The sequence below is a fragment of the Hemiscyllium ocellatum genome, chromosome 14, assembly GCF_020745735.1.
Source record: "Hemiscyllium ocellatum isolate sHemOce1 chromosome 14, sHemOce1.pat.X.cur, whole genome shotgun sequence".
Lineage (NCBI taxonomy): Eukaryota > Metazoa > Chordata > Chondrichthyes > Orectolobiformes > Hemiscylliidae > Hemiscyllium > Hemiscyllium ocellatum.
In genome coordinates this window covers 22657934-22678531 of record NC_083414.1, presented here as the reverse complement: position 1 = coordinate 22678531, position 20598 = coordinate 22657934, and the positions used below count along the sequence as shown (strand labels likewise).

At 40.4% G+C, this 20598-nt stretch overlaps 1 protein-coding gene across 1 annotated transcript in view; it reads right to left on the bottom strand.

The window, feature by feature from the left end:
* Positions 1 to 20598, bottom strand: part of iars1 (isoleucyl-tRNA synthetase 1) — a 190122-nt gene that overhangs the window by 122124 nt on the left and 47400 nt on the right. Inside the window, exons 8-12 of the mRNA XM_060835504.1 lie at positions 19422 to 19509; positions 18408 to 18468; positions 7865 to 7960; positions 3699 to 3821; positions 3223 to 3314 (exon numbers count right to left, since the gene is read on the bottom strand). Coding sequence (XP_060691487.1) covers positions 3223 to 3314; positions 3699 to 3821; positions 7865 to 7960; positions 18408 to 18468; positions 19422 to 19509 — 460 coding nt within the window. The remainder of the gene's footprint in view (positions 1 to 3222; positions 3315 to 3698; positions 3822 to 7864; positions 7961 to 18407; positions 18469 to 19421; positions 19510 to 20598) is intronic.

Sequence of the window (20598 nt, the reverse complement as noted above, 5' to 3'; positions counted from 1 at the left end):
GAACTGCTTGCCAATATTAAATAAAAACCAGAAACAAATACTTAAATGACATTAAACGAATTCTTGGTACACTTACAGAATTGGAATGGAACAAACAAAAACTTTCAATAACAATCGCCCATCAGTCAAAGGCCACAAAATGTCAAACTTGTGAAAAACAAAATGTGGAGATAGTCAAAAAGTCTGTCAACATTTGTGCAAAGAGAAACAAAGTGAACAAGTTTAAACTTGTCAAAGCTCATCTACTTGCACACATGGCCCAAGGTTTCACTTTGATGCATTTTCCTCACAAAGGGGCACAGAATTGGTGTGGTGCAGAATAAAGGCTATTAATAATAAAGGCCCATCATGTCTGCACTGGATCTCTGAGTATTTTAACACTGTACAATTTTCCTGCCTTTTTCCCATAATTCTGCACACTGTTAATACTTAAATAATTATCCAGTGCCTTCTTAAGTACCTGAATTGAATTAATCTTCACCATACTTCAAGGCAGTACACTTTATACCCTAACTACTCTGAGAAAATGTTTTTCTCGCGTTGCATTTGCTTCAAACGTAAAACTGTTTAAAACTGTGTCTTCTGGTTTCTAATCCATTTACAAGTGGATACAGTTTCTCCCTACCAATCTGCCCAGATCCCTTATGATTTTAAAAACTACCATTTTTCTCATGTCTTCCCTTCTCCAAGGTAAACTGTCTGAACTTCCCCAGTCTCCCTTCATAACTGCATATCTTATTCATAGAACTATTCTCATCAACCTCTTCTGCCCTCTCTCCAGTGCATTTGCTATCCTTTCCATAGCATATTGCCCAGAACTGTATGCAATATTCTAGAAACATCTAACCATTCTCTTATATAATTTCATCATAACCTCACTGCTCTCATATTCTATGACCCCTAATTAAGGATGAGGGAAGGGATGTAGATGTCATATATATGGATTTTACTAAGGCGTTTGATAAGGTTCACCACGGTAGGCTGATGAAGAAGGTGAAGTTGCATGGGGTCCAGGGTGTTCAAGCTAGATGAATAGAGAGCTGGTTGGGCAACAGGAGACAGAGAGTAGTAGTGGAAGGGAGCTCTCAAAATGGAGACCTGTGGCCAGTGGTGTCTCACAGGAATACGTGCTGGGCCCACTGTTGTTTGTGATATACAAAAATGATTTGGAGGAAGGTGTAGGTTGCCTCATTAGCAAGCTTGCAGACGACACTAAGATTGGTGGAGAAGCAGATAGTGAAGGGGACCATGAAAGAGTACAGCAGAATATAGATAGATTGGAAACTTGGGCAGAGAAATGGCAGATGGAGTTCAATCCAGACAAATGCAAGGTGATGAATTTTGGAAGATGCAATTCCACAGCCAACTATACAGCAAATGGAAAAGTACCTGGGAAAATTGACGTACAGAGAGATCTGGGTGTTCAGGTCTATTGTTCCCTAAAGGTGACAACATGGCCAGTAGAGTTGTCAAGTAAGCATATGGCATGCTTTTCATCATCTGATGGGGTATGGAGTACCAGAATTGACAGGTCATGTTAAATTACATAAGACTTTGGTTTGGCCACATTTAGAATACAGAATAGTTTTGGTTGCCACATTACAAAAAGGATGCGGATGCTTTGGAGCGGGTGAAGAGGAGGCTCACCAGTATATTGCCTGGCATGGAGGGTGCTAGCTATGAAGAGATGATGAATAGACAAGGATTATTTTCATTGGAAAGAGGGTGGTTGAGGGTGGACCTGATAGAGGCCTACAAAATCAGGAGAGGTACAGAAAAGGTGGAGAGCAAGAAAGTTTTTCCCAGAGTGAAGGACTCAATTACTAGGGGTCACTAGTTCAAAGTGCGAGGGGAAAAGTTTAAGCAAGTGGCAAGTTCATTACGCAGAGGGTGGTGGGTGCCTGGAATGTGTTGCCAGTGGAGGTGGTTGGGGCTGGAATGATAGCATCATTTGAGATGTATCTTGACAGATACATGAATGGGCAAGGAGCAGGGGGATACAGATCCTTAGAAAATAGATGGCAGATTTAGATAGAGGATATGGATCGGTGCATACTTGGAGGGCCGAAGAGCCTGTGCCTGCGCTGTTCTTTGTTCTTTATGAAGCCAAGGATATTGTAGGCTTTATTACCATCCCTCTCTAATCATTAAAGTAATTTTAAATGACTTCTGTAGATAAACACACAGGCTTTTTCTGCTTCTACATGATTTACAATAGTACTCTTTGTTGTACACTGTTTCTCACACATATCCACAGTGAACGTTATCTGCCAAATATCTACCTATCCCACGAATATATTAATGACCCTTTGAAGGTCTACACTATTCTCCTCAGTTTACAATCCTCCCAAGTTGTGTCATCTACAAATTTTGAAAATATCTCTTGCTCACCAAGATGCATTTATTCATATCAGGATAAGCAAGGATCCCAATACTGACTCCAGTAGAAACTTGACAATAAAAAAAGTTCCTCCAGCCCTAAAAATATCCATTAACTATTTCTCTTTTTCCTATCCCTCAACCAATTTTGCATCCAAGTTGCCACTGTTCCCTTCATTCCATGACATATCACTTTCATCACAAATCTATTGTCTGGCACCATATGAAACATCTTTTGGAAGTCTACATACACCGCATTAACAGCCTTTCCCTAATTAACCTTCTGCGTTACCTCAATTGCTGTAAATGGAACCTTGCAGCAGCTGCATACATGCACAGCTTAAAGGAAACATTGCTTCAAATCCACCCCTATTAGTTTAAAGATATTTCTCTTTAACTGATATCCTTTTATCTTTGCATGTTCTGTCCCTTACTATCATACTTGTGTTACAATTACGCTGCACTATGGTCTTTTTCTTTTAAATTTCTTAGTCTCCACTCCCAACCACAAGCCCGAGCAATTTGGTTTAAAGGCCTTGTCACAGTCCTAGTTATATGACATGGAAGGACACTTGGTTCGAGCATGGTTTCACCAGTAATAATGCCAGTTCCCCATGAGCAAAAAACCCGTTTCTCCCACACCAGTACAGATGAAAAAGCAACTACATCGTGTCCTTAAGAATTTAGGTTCTTGAAAACCTAGCAAACCATTTTTTCGTGTTGATCAACGTATGTAATCAAAGGTAACTTCGATTTTTTTTAATATAGCTGCTGGTATGCAAGATTCTAAATCACTTTCTAATGACACTTATGAAGACAACTTTCATTTCCTACAGCACTTACCTCCAACAAAATGGATAATTGTGCTTGTAAGTACCACTGTGTACCACTCGGCCCTTATCTTTCAGGTATTTAAGGATATGCTTGTCTGCATCCTAAAAGAATAACATCAGAATTCAGGCAACTGCAAAAACTGATTTTCACTATTTTACGTCAAATGTTAGAATGTAAAAGATTTTTTTTACAACAATAAAGATCCAAATTTCTTGACCATAAACTTGAATAGAAAAAAAGCAATACTAGTTTTAAAAACTAATTATTTTAACAAATTCATATGTATTGAATTAAATGAAGTGAAAACAAAATTTCAGAACTTGCATATTAGAACATTTTGGTTTACGGTAATTAACTACAAATCTTTGCACAGTGACGTATCACTTCTACACAGCTAAACAGCAATACTACAAAAATGTTACATCCCCCTTGTCTATTTTAAATCATTCTTCCAAAACTGCAACATATAACAACCATCCACTAACCTTAACATACAATCCAGCAAAGTCCTTCACTTCAGCTGTGAAACAGCCAGATGCATCCACTGGACACACTGGTGTTGAATCTTTCTGGATTATGCCATAATCCACACACACGCGGAAATCATCCTACAGGACCAAATTGAATGAAGCCTCATGAGACATGGATTTTGGAGGAAAAGCAAAATGACAAAACTAGTGTACTCAAGAATACAGACAGCATTGTTTTGGCAGAGTAAATGACCAACTTTACTTCTCTGAAAATTATTTTCCCTTTACATCTGGAATGCAATAAGAAATGTCTACAGTTGAAGGATCAGTGCTTGGAAAAGTCCTAAAAATAATCAGATTTCAGAAAATCCTTTGTGGAGAAGCATCTATCGCAACATTCACCCCAACAGTGGTACTAGGAAAAGGCACATTTTTCAGGATTGGCAGTTAGGTTGAACAAAACTGTTTGAAGGTGTAATTTTTAAAAAAAATGTTATATTTTTAAAGTCCAAGTCTATCCTACTATTTCCACTGGCTTTTCTATGAAGAAAGGCCAAAAATATATGGGGACGGATTTTCCAAATTGGGACATTTCACACAGATTGACACGCGTGTCTTTTTCACAACAAAATTAGACTGTGCTGCATTTCTGAGAGGATATATGCATCATGGCTTCTCCAGAAATGTGAAGTCATACTTCTGTTCTGACAGTTCTTTCATAATCCAGAAATGTCTCGCAAATCAGCACAGCAGTCAGCTGCTATAATCTGAAACAAAAAGATCTGAAATCACTGACACCTTATCAAAGGTCCGGCATCACAGACAGCCACTTTGTTCTCAAATGTTGAGGACATAAGTGTGAGGTTAGGGCACCAGGAGAGTGTCAGTTCAAGAGCTACTTAGGAGTTAGTCTATGTTTTTAACAGTTTCATACTTCCTGAGTAACTGTTACATTTCATTGGAATCTTCTGAGTTCTCACATTTAAATGGGGACTTTCGGAGGGTTCCAGACATACAGGAATTGCCCAGTGGAATCTTCAATTTCACAGGCAATTCATTTGGAGTCCGCAGGGTCCCCAATAACATCCCCTTGAATTTTCTTCCTGATTGTACAAGCCTCCTGGACCTGTGCACAGAACCTTGGAGCAGCTGTGCACATTCTCTAGCTTAGAGGGAATATTGGTCCCATGTTCAATCCCATCCATGCTAGAATAATGACTGATTACTGGAAAATCCAGGCCACTGCACTACAACAAGAAAAAAAACCTAAAAACATCATGTTTGGAAAACTAAAGCAAAAGGTCTCACACACTTTGAGACCTTAAAAGGGAATTTTTAAATCATGGTTAATACAATAAATTCAGGTAATACTTCAAAATCAATTGCAACTTTGTATTCCTTGAAATGTGAAAACAGCCTGTTGCAGTTTTTACAGGTAAAGTTCAAATCATATTCAAAATTGTCAAAAATGCACGTATATCTACATGATGAGCAATTTACCAAAAGCCATTCTTACATTGTTTTCTTGGAAAATTCACATATTTCATTAAATACTGCCAAAATTAAAAAGATTTAGACAACAGGTACATTATTCATACATCCATCGTAACAGTGAAACCATTCTGCTCTAAACAGAAAATGAAACAAAAAAAATTCATCCTGGTCGTCTCTTCTTTTAGTAGCTATTTCATACTAGCTTTACCTATTCAATCGACATATTATTTTTTTAGGCAGAGTCTATTTTCTGTATGGTCCATCCCAGAGTCTCTTTTGTCCCCTCAAGCTAGTGGCTGGCGCTGTGATTCACCAGCATGGGTAGACAAATGGGAGGCTGAAAGAACACAGCAAGCCAGGCAGCATCAGGAGAAGGAGAAGGAGAAGTCAAAGTTTCAGGAGTAGCCCTTCTTCAGCGCCTTTCTTACAGCTAAAACGTTGACTTCACCACCTGATGCTGCCTGGCTTGCTGTGTTCTTTCAGCCGCCTTGGATTCCTGCATCTGCAATTTTTGTCTCATTCACCAGCAGAGAGCCTTCCTCCATCTGTATGTCTAGGGTTTCCAAAAGTGCAGCAGTCTTAATAACCACGCAACCAATGGATCAACATTCAAATCCTCAAATTGCACCTTCACATCAATTCAAGAGACGCAAACCATTGACATTTGCTAAAGCCAAGCTGAGTTTCAAACTCTACATCGAGCCCATTCAGAAGTCCACTCTTTTACCCACCAGAGAAGCAACGCTTACCTCTCCTTCTACTACATCAATGAATATTTTTCCTGGTCTCAATTAGTGCTCACAAACTCCAAACTTATTGAGAACCAAAGCACATGTCCTATGGCCCAAACAAAAACAGTTGCTACATTGCAAAGTTCCACTTCAATACTTGTCTCACTGAATGAGTAAAATTCACATATGAAGCTTTCAGTTTTGAAAAAGGACCATAAGCCTGACACTTTAAAACTGTTTCTCCCCATAGATGCAGCCTGAACTGCGGAGTACCTCCAGCACTTTTTAAATTTTTAGCTGTAAAAAGATCTAGTCTTCATTTAAAAATCAGTCTCCAGCCTTACCTTACTCTAAGTAGACTCCTGCTTCATCCCTGTGTTCATTTTAAGATCTATTTTGACACCAAATTGCTATTTACTCTTTGCTCTGTTATCCTTCAGCAATTTGAAGTCTATTTCACAGTCCATAAGATATTCTAACAGCCACACTTCGTTTCATGGACTTGCTCTTCTCCACAGGGTCAGAGAATCATACAATTCCTACAATGCAGAAGCAGGTTATTTGGCCCATCAAGTCCACACAGACCCTCCGAGCAGAATTCCATCCAGACCCACTCCCCTCATCCTATCCCTGTAACCCCACATTTCTCAGGTAAAATCCACTTAATGTGTATATCTCTTCATGTTATGGGCAATTTAGTATGGCCAATCCACCCAACTTGCACATCTTTGTAATGTGGCAGGAAACAGGAGGATGTGGAGGAAACCTACACAGATACAGGGAGAATGTACAAACTCCACACATACTCCTTACCTCTTTGCTCCCCATTTACCTTTCTCACTCAAGTTCAATACTCAATGATTAACAGTGCAGGTTACAGTAGAATCAAAAGTTATGCACTGTATCCTACAACATCAAACATTCAATACAATTGCCATGGAAACTGAAAACGAATGATTATACTAACTTGTTATTCAAAAGTGATCGCAATTTGGACATCTGAAAAACTGTTCTAAATAAATGTGGAAGTAATTTTATTTCCACTCGATCCCATCATTGTTAAGGCCTATTTCAGGTGCAGAAACAAGAAAAATAACTCTATTCCAACTCAAAAGAAAACATCCCATCTTTAAAGGCAATCTTCCCCAGTAACTATTCATGTTGGTGTGAATTTCACTGAAATGTCAACATTATACATCCCAAGAACACAAAAGGATCCACACTTCAAATAGCTGAAGTACATATAAATTTACACCAGTCTTAAAAATAAAACAGGGCCATTAAGTATTCTATCCAAAATTTTAAAAGTTGATATTTTAAAAATCCAAAGGCATGACATTTCATACTCAAGAACCAAATGTCAGGTATTTTCAATGACATAATTCAAAATAATTACTAAGAAATAAAAACCTGGTGGAGATTTTATTTTATCTGTCAATATTATCTTTCCAAAATTCCATAAGTTCAGGGCTCCATATTTAGACAAAGATTCCCTGACATCCACACTAAGATTCAACATGTAACTCAACTTAAAATGCCAACACGAACTTGACTAGATAAGCATGCAAATGGAAAAGCACAAGCAGACAAAACCACATAAATGCCATATTAGTCATAAATATTACATTTACATTCCAGTGCCAATACTTTATCAATATTCACGATTGGGAAAGATGTCAAATCATGCTGCTGCCAATAACAAATGGCACGGTGGAATTGGAAAGAGCATATGTAGATCTGTGCCACTTAGAAAAAGTAACATAGATGTCTTCACCTCCCCAGCTAAGGACAATTGATCATGAGAACACAAACGATGCATCTCCATGCATATTTTAGCGTGGTACACACTGATAGAGATGGTAAGGAAGAAGAACTGTACCATAAACAAGAGCAGTACAATCATTCCTAACTAACTTAAATACGTCATCTCATTTTAATGAAGAAAATTGTACTTACTGCACCAAAGTATGGTGCCTGATGTACAACACCTGTACCCTCTTCCTCTTTAACATAGTTGTCCACAAGAACAGTGAAGGCTCCGGTTTCTTTGCACTGAAAGACAGTATTATTACTGAGATCATCTATATATTCTGTATAGAATTCATAAAGTACAAAATTAACCAATTCTCTTTGCAATAAAATTATGATTACAGATAATTAAGGCAGCTCACAGTCATTAAATTTTGCAAAATATAGCAAAAGCAACTTTGCAATTAATTATGTTCATTATTTCCATTTGTTGTTTGGTTTCTAATAGCCAGTATGAGTTTAGCATTCGTTAACTAACAGTTTATTCTGTACCGAGTTTGGACTTTAAAAGCAAATTAACAGGCAAATTAACTCTGCTCTTCCTCCACAGATGCAGCCAGATCTGCTGAAATTTTCCAGCAATTGTGTTTTTTATACACACATAGAAAAACTTGCCTTTACAATTTTACTAAAATTACATATAAACGTACAAACTTTAACTTAACTAGCACCTTATGAACTTGCACTCTTGCTAAACCGGCAAAGAAGTTATATACCTCAAAGTCTGGAAGTTTACTGTATTATCGCGATCTATACAATGTCTTATTACTCAGTTGAGGTGGTGAGTGAGAAGGCTGTCTGCCACTAAGCTTCATTTAAGGCCAAGTTAGATTAATATTTAAGTGATTTATGCTGTAAATAAAGTATAATAGTGATGTGTACACATCCGTATCACATTTCTATTAGTGTGTGCTTTTACATTGATTATGTGGACCTTTTGATCAACTCGCACATTCCTCGTCCAATAACAAGTTTGCTGTAATTATAGAACATAGAACATAGAAAGATACAGCGCAGTACAGGCCCTTCGGCCCTCGATGTTGCGCCGACCGAATCCTACCTAACCTACACTAGCCCAATAACTTCCAAATGCCTATCCAATGCCCGCTTAAATGACCATAAAGAAGGAGAGTTCACCACTGCTACTGGCAGGGCATTCCATGAACTCACAACCCGCTGTGTAAAGAATCTACCCCTAACATCTGTCCTATACCTACCATCCCTTAATTTAAAGCTGTGTCCCCTAGTAACACCTGACTCCATTAGCGGTAAAAGGTTCTCAGTGTCGACCCTATCTAAACCCCTAATCATCTTATACACCTCTATTAAATCTCCCCTAAACCTTCTCTTCTCCAATGAGAACAGCCCCAAGTGCCTCAGCCTTTCCTCATAAGATTTTCCTACCATTCCAGGCAACATCCTGGTAAACCTCCTCTGCACTCGTTCCAATGCCTCCACATCCTTCCTATAGTATGGCGACCAAAACTGCACACAATACTCCAGATAAGGCCGCACCAGAGTCTTATACAGTTGCAACATGACCTCAGGACTCCGGAACTCAATTCCTCTACCAATAAAGCCCAGTACACCATATGCCTTCCTCACAGCATTATTTCCCTGGGTGGCAACTTTCAGAGATCTGTGTACATGGACACCAAGATCCCTCTGCTCATCCACACTACCAAGTAGCCTACCATTAGCCCAGTAATCCATCTTCTTGTTACTCCTACCAAAGTGAATGACTTCACACTTAGCTACATTGAATTCCATTTGCCACATTTCTGCCCAGCTCTGCAACTTATCTATATCCCGCTGTAACCTACCACTTCCTTCCTCACTATCCACAACTCCACCGACTTTTGTGTCATCCGCAAACTTGCTTACCCAGCTTTCAAGCCCTTCCTCTAGATCATTTATAAAGATAACAAAAAGCAATGGTCCCAAAACAGATCCTTGTGGTACACCGCTAGTAACTGCACTCCAAGATGAACATAGTCCATCAACTACTACCCTCTGTCTCCTTCCAGCCAGCCAATTCCTAATCCAAACCTCTAATGTATCCTCAATGCCATACCTCCGTAGTTTTAGCATTAGCCTACCATGGGGAACCTTATCGAACGCCTTACTAAAATCCATATACACAACATCTACTGCTTTACCCTCGTCCACTTCCTTAGTCACCTTCTCAAAGAACTCAATAAGGTTTGTGAGGCACGACCTGCCCTTCACAAAACCATGCTGGCTATCCTTGATCACGTTATTCCTATCCAGATGTTCATAAATCTTATCCCTTACCATTCTCTCTAAGACTTTGCCCACCACTGAAGTCAGACTCACTGGCCTATAGTTACTAGGGCTATCCCTACTCCCTTTCTTGAACAAGGGGACCACATTCGCTATCCTCCAGTCCTCTGGTACTATTCCCGTTGACAATGACGACATAAAAATCCAGGCCAATGGCTCTGCTATCTCCTCCCTAGCTTCCCATAGGATCCTAGGGTAAATGCCATCAGGCCCAGGAGACTTATCTATTTTCATCCTCTCCAATATTCCCAGAACCTCTTCCCTGCATATTTCCAGGCCATCCATTCTAATCATTTGTGACTCCATATTCACATCAGCAACAATGTCCTGTTCCTGAGTGAATACTGATGAAAAGTATTGATTTAGTGTCTCTCCAATCTCCTCCGCCTCCACACACAACTTCCCACTACTATCCTTGACTGGACCGATACCTACCCTAGTCATCCTTTTATTCCTGACATACCTATAGAAAGCCTTTGGGTTTTCCCTAATCCTACCAGCTAAAGACTTTTCATGTCCCCTTCTCGCTTCTCTTAGCTCTCTCTTTAGATCCTTCCTGGCTACCTTATAACTCTCTATCGCCCCTACTGAACCTTCACGCCTCATCTTTACATATGCCGCCTTCTTCCCTTTCACAAGGGATTCCAATTCCTTACTAAACCACGGTTGCCTCACAAGGCCCTTTACACCATGCCTGACTGGTACATACTTATCGAGGACACGTAGTAGCTGCTCCTTGAACAATCCCCACATCTCATTAGTGTTCTTCTCTTGAAGCCTGTTTTTCCAATCCACACATCCTAAGTCATGCCTCACTGCATCATAATTTCCCTGCCCCCAGCTATAACTCTTGCCCTGCGGCGCACACTTATCCCTCTCCATCACTAAAGTAAAAGTCACCGAGTTGTGGTCACTGTCCCCGAAGTGCTCACCTACCTCCAAGTCTAACACCTGGCCTGGTTCATTACCTAGAACCAAATCCAGTATAGCCTCACCTCTTGTTGGCCTGTCTACATATTGTGTCAGGAAACCCTCCTGCACACATTGGACAAACACCGACCCATCTAATGAACTCGAGCTATAGCTCTCCCAGTCAATATCTGGGAAGTTAAAGTCCCCCATAACAACCACCCTGCTACCTTCACTCTTTTCCTGAATCATCCTCGCAATATTATCCTCTACTTCTCTAGGACTATTAGGAGGCCTGTAGAAAACACCTAACAGGGTGACCTCACCTTTCCTATTTCTAACCTCAGCCCAAACTACCTCAGATGGCAAGTCCTCTTCCATTGTCCATTCCACTGCTGTAATACTATCTTTGACAAGTAATGCCACACCTCCCCCTTTTTTACCCCCATGTCTGATCCTACTAAAACATTTAAACCCTGGAACCTGCAACAGCCATTCTTGTCCCTGTTCTACCCACGTCTCTGTAATGGCCACAACATCGAAGTCCCAATCCAATGTATCAGTTTTGAAGTTCAATTATATGATATGTAGGAAACATATCTAAAAAAAATAACAGATACATTTAGCAATTTGGATATTGATCTTTTGAGTTGTTGAATGAACATAGTACTAAACAAGAACTATACGCAAAAGTCAATGCCCAAGAATCTGCACAATTTGATTTATGGAGGATCAGACTATACATCAACAAGTTGACACAACATAAGTTATTCTAATTCCATTCTAATTTCAGTGATCAATGTGCATCTTCATGACTTTCTTCATACTCATTCATGAGATGCAGCCATTCACTGGCTAGACCAGCATTTTGGCAGTTAAAAGTCAACTACATGACTGCAGGTGTGCTCAGTCACAATGATATTGAATAGTGAAGGAGATCTAAAGGGCTGAATAGCCTACTCCTATTCCTATTTTCTGTGAGTCACAGATAGTCCAGATTGGGTAAGGATGGCAAATTTCCTTCTCTAATAGGCATCAGTGAGCCAGATGAGTTTTTAATGATGGTCACCAGTGGTTACACAATCGCCATTAGACTAGCTTTTAATGGAATTCAAATTTCACCATGGTGGGATTCAAACGTATGCCCCCAGAACATTGGTCAGGGCCTCTGCATTGCAAGTTGAGTCATGTGACCATTATGTCACCATGCCCCCAAAGTGATGGGAGGACTGTTTCAAAATTCTTCATCACTGAAACAATCTAGTGACATATCCCTGAGGCAGAGTTTTTACAGAATGGAACAGGGCCATTTGGCCCCTTGGTCATCAAACATCAATCTATTCTAATCCTATCTTCCAACATTTGACCCATAGCGTTCAATGGCATGGCATTTCAAGTGCTCATCCTATTTAGTCATGGGATATGATGAAATGGCCAAGGTACTGAAAGGGGAGGACTCAAATAACATACCAGTAATTGACAAAGAGACGAAGGTAGATGAGGACCTGGGAACAATCATTATTACGGAGGAGATAGTGTTGGACAAGATAATGGAGCTAAGGATAGACAAGCCTCCTGGCCCTGATGGAATGCATCTCAGGGTACTAAAATAGATGGTCGGAGAAATACCGTGCACTTGTGGTACTTTTTGAAAATGCACTGGACTCTGGGGCAGTTCCAACAGATTGGAAAACAGCAAATGTGATGCCACTGTTTAAAAACGGTGGTACATAAAAGATAGGGAACTAAAGACTGGTTGGCTAACTTCTGTAGTGGAGAAGATGCTTGAGTCTATTATCAGGGAAGGAATAGCATGGCATCAACAGAGGAACCTCGATTATCTGAATACCAATTATCCAAAAATCGGATTATCTGAAGGAAATCTCAAAGTCCCGATAGAAACATTAAATCAAAGATGTGTTTCCAGCAGTGATCACGTCAAATCAAATGACGGACCTCCTGTCCTCTCTCTCTCCCCACACTTTTCCTGGAGTTCTACAGAGGCGTGTACCCTAACCCCCACCACTCCCCTTTCCCCAGATAATCTCTGAACATTGTCCTGTACAGGGCAAAAGTGGAAGCTGTCAAAACGTTCCAGTAAAAAGTTATGTGCATGCGTTGTTTGGAGACTTCCCCCAAAAAGGCAGCTGCAACAGCAGCAGCCTTGTTGTTGGTGTACAGTCCGGCTGCCCTGGAGAGGGGTTGGGGGGTGAATAGAAGCCCACATAGTGGGGTGGGCAGAGGGCGGTGTTGGACTGGGTTGGGGGGCGCGGAGGGCAGTGTTCGACAGGGTTGGGGGCACAGAGGTCGGTGTTGGACGGGGTTGGGGTAGGGGGCGGGGTTGGATGGGGTTCTAGAGGCGAGGGCAGGTGGGGGTGCGGCGTTGGACGGAATTCTGGGGGCAGGGGCTCGTGTGTTTTGTGCTGGAGGGGGGGCGGCAGGCATTGTTATAAGGTGTTTGTGGGGCAGGCGGCAGCAGGGGCGGTGTTTGGGGCAGGGTCTCATATGCAGTGTGCAGCTGCAGTCTCCTGAACGGGGAACAGACTTTAAAAACTTCAAGCCACAGAAGAAAGGCATTTAATCGATTAACGAAATAATCGATTATCCGAACGAAATAGTATCCATCCCGTTCGTATAATCGAGGTTCCCCTGTAGATAGAAATTGTCCTCTTGGGCAGACGCAGCATGGGTTCATGAAGGGCAGGTCATGTTTCACTGATCTTTTGGAATTCTAAGTTAAAAATCACACAACACCAGATTATAGTCCAACAGGTTTAACTGGAAGCAAACGAGCTTTCGGAGCGACGCTCCTTCATCAAGTGATAGTGGAGGGCTCAATCCTAACTCACAGAATTTATAGCAAAAATTTACAGTGTGATGTAACTAAAATTATACATTGAAAAATTGATTGTCTGTTAAGTCTTTCATCTGTTAGAATACAGTGATAGTTTCACTTCTTTCATGTGTAAATCACAAAACCTTTTTTTAAAAAAGTTGCATTCTCGGGTTAGCTGTGAACAATGGTGATAGCTAGACAATATGTTGAAGGTGTTGGCCCCCTGTGTTCTCTGTCTATGCCATGATGTTTAGATGTAAAACTCCGTTATCTCACCTTTTAGATGAAAATCAATCTAAACATCATGGCATAGACAGAGAACACAGAGGGCCAACACCTTCAACATGTTGTCTAGCTATCACCATTGTTAACAGCTAACCCGAGAATGCAACTTTTTTAAAAAAAGGCTTTGTGATTTACACATGAAAGAAGTGAAACTATCACTGTATTCTAACAGATAAGAGGTTTAACAGACAATCAATTTTTCAATGTATAATTTCACTTGCATCATGCTGTAAATTTTTGCTATAAATTCTGTGTTAAGATTGAGCCCTCCACTATCACCTGATGAAGGAGCGTCGCTCCGAAAGCTAGTGTGCTTCCAAATAAACCTGTTGGACTATAACATGGTGTTGTGTGATTTTTAACTTTGGAATTCTATGAAGACATTATGAAAAAAGTGGACAACGGGGATCCAGTAGATGTGGTGTACCTAGGTTTCCAAAAGGCCGTCAACAAAGTGCCATACAAGAGGCTGCTACATAAGATAAAGATGAATGGCATTGTGGATAAAGTATTAGCATGGAGAGAGGATTGGTTGACTAACAGGAAGCAAAGAATGGGAATAAATGAGTGCTTTTCTGGTCGGCAATCAGTGACTTGCGGCGTGTCTCAGGAATCAGTATGGAGACCACGATTATTCACAATTTATACAGGTAATTTGACATTGGGGACCACTTGTAATATATCAAAGTTTGTAGATAACACTCGATGATTGACAGAGCAAAGTGTGCAGATTAGATTAGACTTACAGTGTGGAAACAGGCCCTTCGGCCCAACAAGTCCACACCGACCCGCCAAAGCGCAACACACCCATACCCCTACATTTACCCCTTACCTAACACTACGGGCAATTTAGCATGGCCAATTCACCTGACCCGCACATCTTTGGACTGTGGGAGGAAACCGGAGCACCCGGAGGAAACCCACACTGACACGGGGAGAACGTGCAAACTCCACACAGTCAGTCGCCTGAGTCGGGAACTGAACCCGGGTCTCAGGCGCTGTGAGGCAGCAGTGCTAACCACTGTGCCACCGTGCCACCCAAATGATTGTGAAACTTTGCAGAGGAACAGAGATACTTTAAGTAAGTGGGCAAAGATCTTGGCAGTTGAAATACAATGTTAATAAATGCGAAGTCATCCATTTTGGTAGAAGTAACAGAAAGAAGGACTGTTACTTGAATGGTAAAAAATTGTAGCATGCTGCTGTGCAGAGGGACCTTGGTGCCATTGTGCATGAATCACAGAAGGTTGGTCTTCAGGTACAACAGGTAATTAAGAACGCAAATAGAATTTTGCCCTTCATTGCTGAATGGATTGAGTTTAAAAGCAGGGAAGTTATGTTACAGCTGTATAGGTTGCTGGCGAAGTCACACCTGGAGTACTGCTTGCAGTTTTGGTCTCGTTACTTGAGAAAGCATGTACTGGCACTACAGGGGGTGCAGAGGTGGCTTACTGGGTTGATTCCAGAGTTGAGGGGGTTGGTTTATGAGGAGAGACCAAGTAGGCTAGGATTATATTCTTTGGAATTTAGAAGAATGAGTTGGGGGGTGGGGGGAAAAGACTTATAGAAGCATATGAAATTATGAAGGGAATTGATAAGATAGACATAGAGAGGACGTTTCTACTAGTAGGTGAAACTGAGACAAGAGGGAATATCCTCAAAATTAGGGGAGCTGATTTAAGACTGAATTGAGAAGGGACTTCTTGATCCAGAGGGTTGTGAATCTACGGAATTCCCTGCCCAGTGAAGTAATTGATGCTACTTCAGTAGAAGTTTTTAAACCTAAATAGATTTTATTTAACAATGAAGGAATTGAGGGTTACGGTGAGAGGGTGGGTAAGTAGAGCTGAGGCCACGTAAAGATCAGTCATGTTCACACTGAATGGCAGAGCAGGCTCAAAGGGACAGGTGGCCTACTCCTGCTCCTAGTTCTTATATTCTTTTCTGCTTTTTGGAAAAGAACTCCAGCACATCTAGTGTCTCTTCATTGCTGAATCACTCCTACCCAGGCAACATTCTGATGAGTCTTCTCTCCAGCGCAATCCTCTCATCCAAAAATAAATTCATGGCACCTCTCTACATTCTTTAGCTTAGGAAATCTGTCATCTTTATCTGATGTGGTCCATCATGATTCCAAACCCTTGATAATATAGTAACTTAAATTCTCACTGAAATTCCTGAGCAAGCCACTCAGTCTAAGATCTATAAAATCAACAGAAAGCAATGAAATGGGACAGACCACCCAATATTGACTGAGGGATCAGAAATAATAATAGCACACAGCCCTACTATGCCTGCAAAGTCCCCCTTATCATCATCTGGGAACTCATGCCAAAACTGTGAGCCAAGCAACAGCCTGAGTTACAGGAGCCACAAACACCAAACCATAATTTTCAGACGCCACTATCATCATGCTGAGGTATATGCCGCCTCTCTGGCAAGACAAACCCCCATCAGAGGCACAGCATATGAGGTTGGGAGGAAGTTGTCTTGGATTCCTCAGTATTAACAACAGACTTCATGACATCTTGAAATAGCAGGTCAAACATGATTAAGGAAAGCTTTCCCTAAATGCTACTTAAATACCCTCTACCCTCATTCATCATTGGAGGGTGGCGAGAGCACAAAATGTACTTTCAGGAAGAACTTCAATATCCATCAACAAGAATGGTGCAGTTGCACCCAATGCCCAAGTGAGCAAAAAAAAAGGTACAATCCTATTTGTCCTCATCCTAATCAATCTATCTTCTTATCCCAGATACATTCACGACTGTATCAGGACTGACCCACATAGTCCTTGTGGAGATGAAGCCCCATATTCACAATGAGGATACTCTCCATCATATTTGTGTAGGATTACAAAATGTGCCAAAGGAGATACCTTCAGAAAATATCGATAACATCAAAAACTATGCATCTATGAGGTGCTGTGGGTCATGCACAATTGCGTATTCAACCACAATTTGCAACTAATGATTCAGCATATCCACCACATTACCATTACCATCAAGCCAGTGCAAGAACTCTGGTTCAATGAAGAGAGCAGGACGACATGCCAAGTGCAAAACCAACATACCTAAAAATGAAGTATCAAACCTGGTGATTCTGCATCAGGACTACTTGCATGCAGACAGCAAAATCAATGGACAGAACTATGTGAATCCCATGAGTACAGCATAAAGCAGCCCAATAAAAACTGCAGTCAATGGGAACCAGGTGAATCTTTCCAATGTTGGAATCATACTTTTCACAATGGAAGATGTTTGCGATAATTGGAATTCAATCACAGTTCTGAGAAAAACTGCAAGAATAACAGAGGGCAGTGACCTAGGACCATTTTCATTAAGAGATCAAAAGTGGGAATGATTGCAGATGTCTGACAAATCTCAGCACAACAGATAGGTCTTCAGATACGGAAGCAATTGATGCCCATATGTAGCAACATCCAACTTTGTCTTACATGTGGCAATTATCATCTCTAATAAGTGACAATATAATCATCACTGAATCCTCCACTGTCAACATCCTGGGGATTACCATTGATCAGAAATTGAACTGGACCACAAAAGCAGGTCAGATCCAAGGAATTCTGCAACAAGTAACTCTCATTCTGAATCCCAAAAGCTTCTCCACCAATGCCCAAGCCAGGAACATGATGGAATACTTTCCACTTGCCTGGATGGCTGCACTGCAACACTCAAAAAGCTCAATGACATCCAGGACAAAGCAGCCTGCTTGGTTGCCAACTCATACAGTACTTCCAACATTCACTCCATTCACAACCAACATACAATAACAGAGGTGTGCACCGTTTACAAGATTACTTTACAGCTTCCAAACCTATGACCTCGACCACCTAGAAGGACAAGGACAGCAGATGCACCAACCACCATTGCATGCAGGTTCCCCTCCAAGCAACACACCATTCTGCTTTAAAACAATACTGTTATTCTTTCAGTGTCATTGAGTTAAAATCCTGGAATTTCTTTCTGATCAACACAATAGTTGTACCTATCCATCCATGAACTCAGCAGTTCAAGAAAGCAGCTCATCACCTCCTTTTCAATAAATCCTGGCCGAGCCAGCAAAAGTTATACACCATGAATGAATTTTTAAAACTCCTATGATTAATATCTGTACACTGTCAATTATTCCTCTCAACTTGTGGTTTATGTCATGGCATTTAATTCATTTGGCTGTAATTTGGTCAGGCAAGTGTGACTTTTTGTTTGGAAATACTCCACTACTGATGCTGAATATGCAAACTATAACTTTACTGACAAAGGTAGTTCATGTACTGTGCATTGTTCAATACTCACCACGGACAGTAAGAGCAGTTGGTAGTAACCATCTTACCTTTGAGAAATAATCAAACAATGGTCTGTATTTCTTGCCTTTGAGAGCAGCACCCTTGAACCTTCATTTAAAAAAAAATTTAACTGATGATAGCTTGAACATAATAGGAGCTTTCTAATTCAGATAATAAAATAAATCCTAGTTATCACATCTAGATGGATCTATGGACATGATTTGAAATCTATGATCTCTCCTTATAAACCTAATTCCAAGACAATATTGGGTTTTGTTTCCAATAACATTGCCAAAACCTAAATTAGGTCACTTCTTAAAACTTCTATGTTCCCAAGATAATTGGGAGTCATAACTTTTCCAATATCTCCATCTACCTGAAGTCATTCATTCCTGATCAACCTCTTGCAAACCCTTTCTAGAGTTTTCACATAGGAAAAGGGGTAGACCATCTAGCTCCTTGAGCATGTTCCAACATTTCTCTTCCCTGAAGGTTTTCCATAAATCTATGAGAGCCAGAGACAACATGAAATTTATCGTGGACAAAAGGCGAATAGTAAAGATGAGAATGGAAGACAAACATAAAAGCTTTCTGGAATTAGTATTTTTGTATGCAACCACATGATAATCACAGTTGTTTCACAATTAGATTAGATTAGATTCCCTACAGTGTGGAAACAGGCCCTTTGGTCCAACCAGTCCACACTGACCCTCCGAAGAGTAACCCATCCAGACCCATTTCCTTTTGACATTATGGGCAATTTAGTATGGCCAATTCACCTAACCTACACATCTTTGGACTCTGGGAAGAAACGGAGCACCTGGAGGAAACCCACGCAGACACCGGGAGAATGTGTAAACTTCACACAGATAGTTGCCCGAGGCTGGAATCAAACCTGGGACCCTGATGCTGTGAGACAGCAGTGCTAATCACTGAGCCACCGGTTACTGTTTTCTATACAATAAAACACAATATTAAACTATCAATTTCAGAGCTTGTTTGGAGTAAAGTGGCAAATCCTTTAATATATTACAGACATATCTACATTGTCACACACTAACCTATCGAGAACAGCATATTCACTGTCAGATTTATACAGCGCTTCCAGCCTGGCTTCCATAATGATGTACACGTTTCCAGTGGAGTTGTCTGCAAATACAGAAAAAAATTAAACCAGTAAGACATTTAACAAAACATTAAGATATGCATTGCAATTGGGGTTACTTAATTTTAAAGCAAGACAAGAATCATAACTATAAATTAGTTAGAGCACACATTAAAATTTTTTTCAATAGTATGCCATAAAATTTGTTAGAAAAAGTTATGTTAATTTCTCACAAATAGATGCTTTCTTTTGCCAGTATTATGAGATCTCAAAGACTGTAGATAAGCAAAAATATAACGTATTCATTGTCCAACTTGCTTCCGATTCAGAAAGGATTACACTGTTACTTAAATTACTACAAAACTGTGTTATGCCAGCAATGCTTTATAAGAAGCAAATCATGAAGTGCCCCATCACAATTTTGTTTTCCACAAACAACTCCTCTATTGCACTATCATTAAACCTAAAAAGGATAAAGCAACAATCTGTAAGCCATTTTAGCACAGCAAGAACAGCACATAAATTGATTTTAAATGCCCAGAAGCTGAGCTGTTTTATGTTAGCAGTTGAACAACACAAGTGTAAATCTATAATCTGCAAGTGCTGTGATCTGTATTTTTGTTTATCACATACTATTCGGGTCAGCCAAAGAAATCCTGATAAAAATGAAAGAGGGTTTGCTTTTCAAACGACTTCCAGTTTCAGCTCTCAAAGTCATAATATGCACATTTCAAAACGATATAGCATGCCTCTTTTAGATCATCAGGTCCTATCATGGTAAAAAGATTGAATATCTTTGTTTTAAAACAACGTATGTTCCTATTTAAATGCCCTGGTTAAAAGTACAGTGGTGCATAACTGGAGAATGAATTGTCGTTTCATTCTGTGAAGTGGCCAGTCAGTTTACTCAATCACCAATCCAGTTGTTTCAGGAATCATCACATGAGGCACCACAGCTGAGAGGCAGGAAGTGTTAAACATATCAATTTGCACCCCTCTTCCCCTATTCTTTAAAAAAATACAGAAACCGTACTGAAATGAAATTCCAGAATTCTGGCAGAACTCTGGCCCTTTGCCCAAATGGCTACTACCCACATACAAGCCTACTAACAATTGTCCATAGGCTATTGATA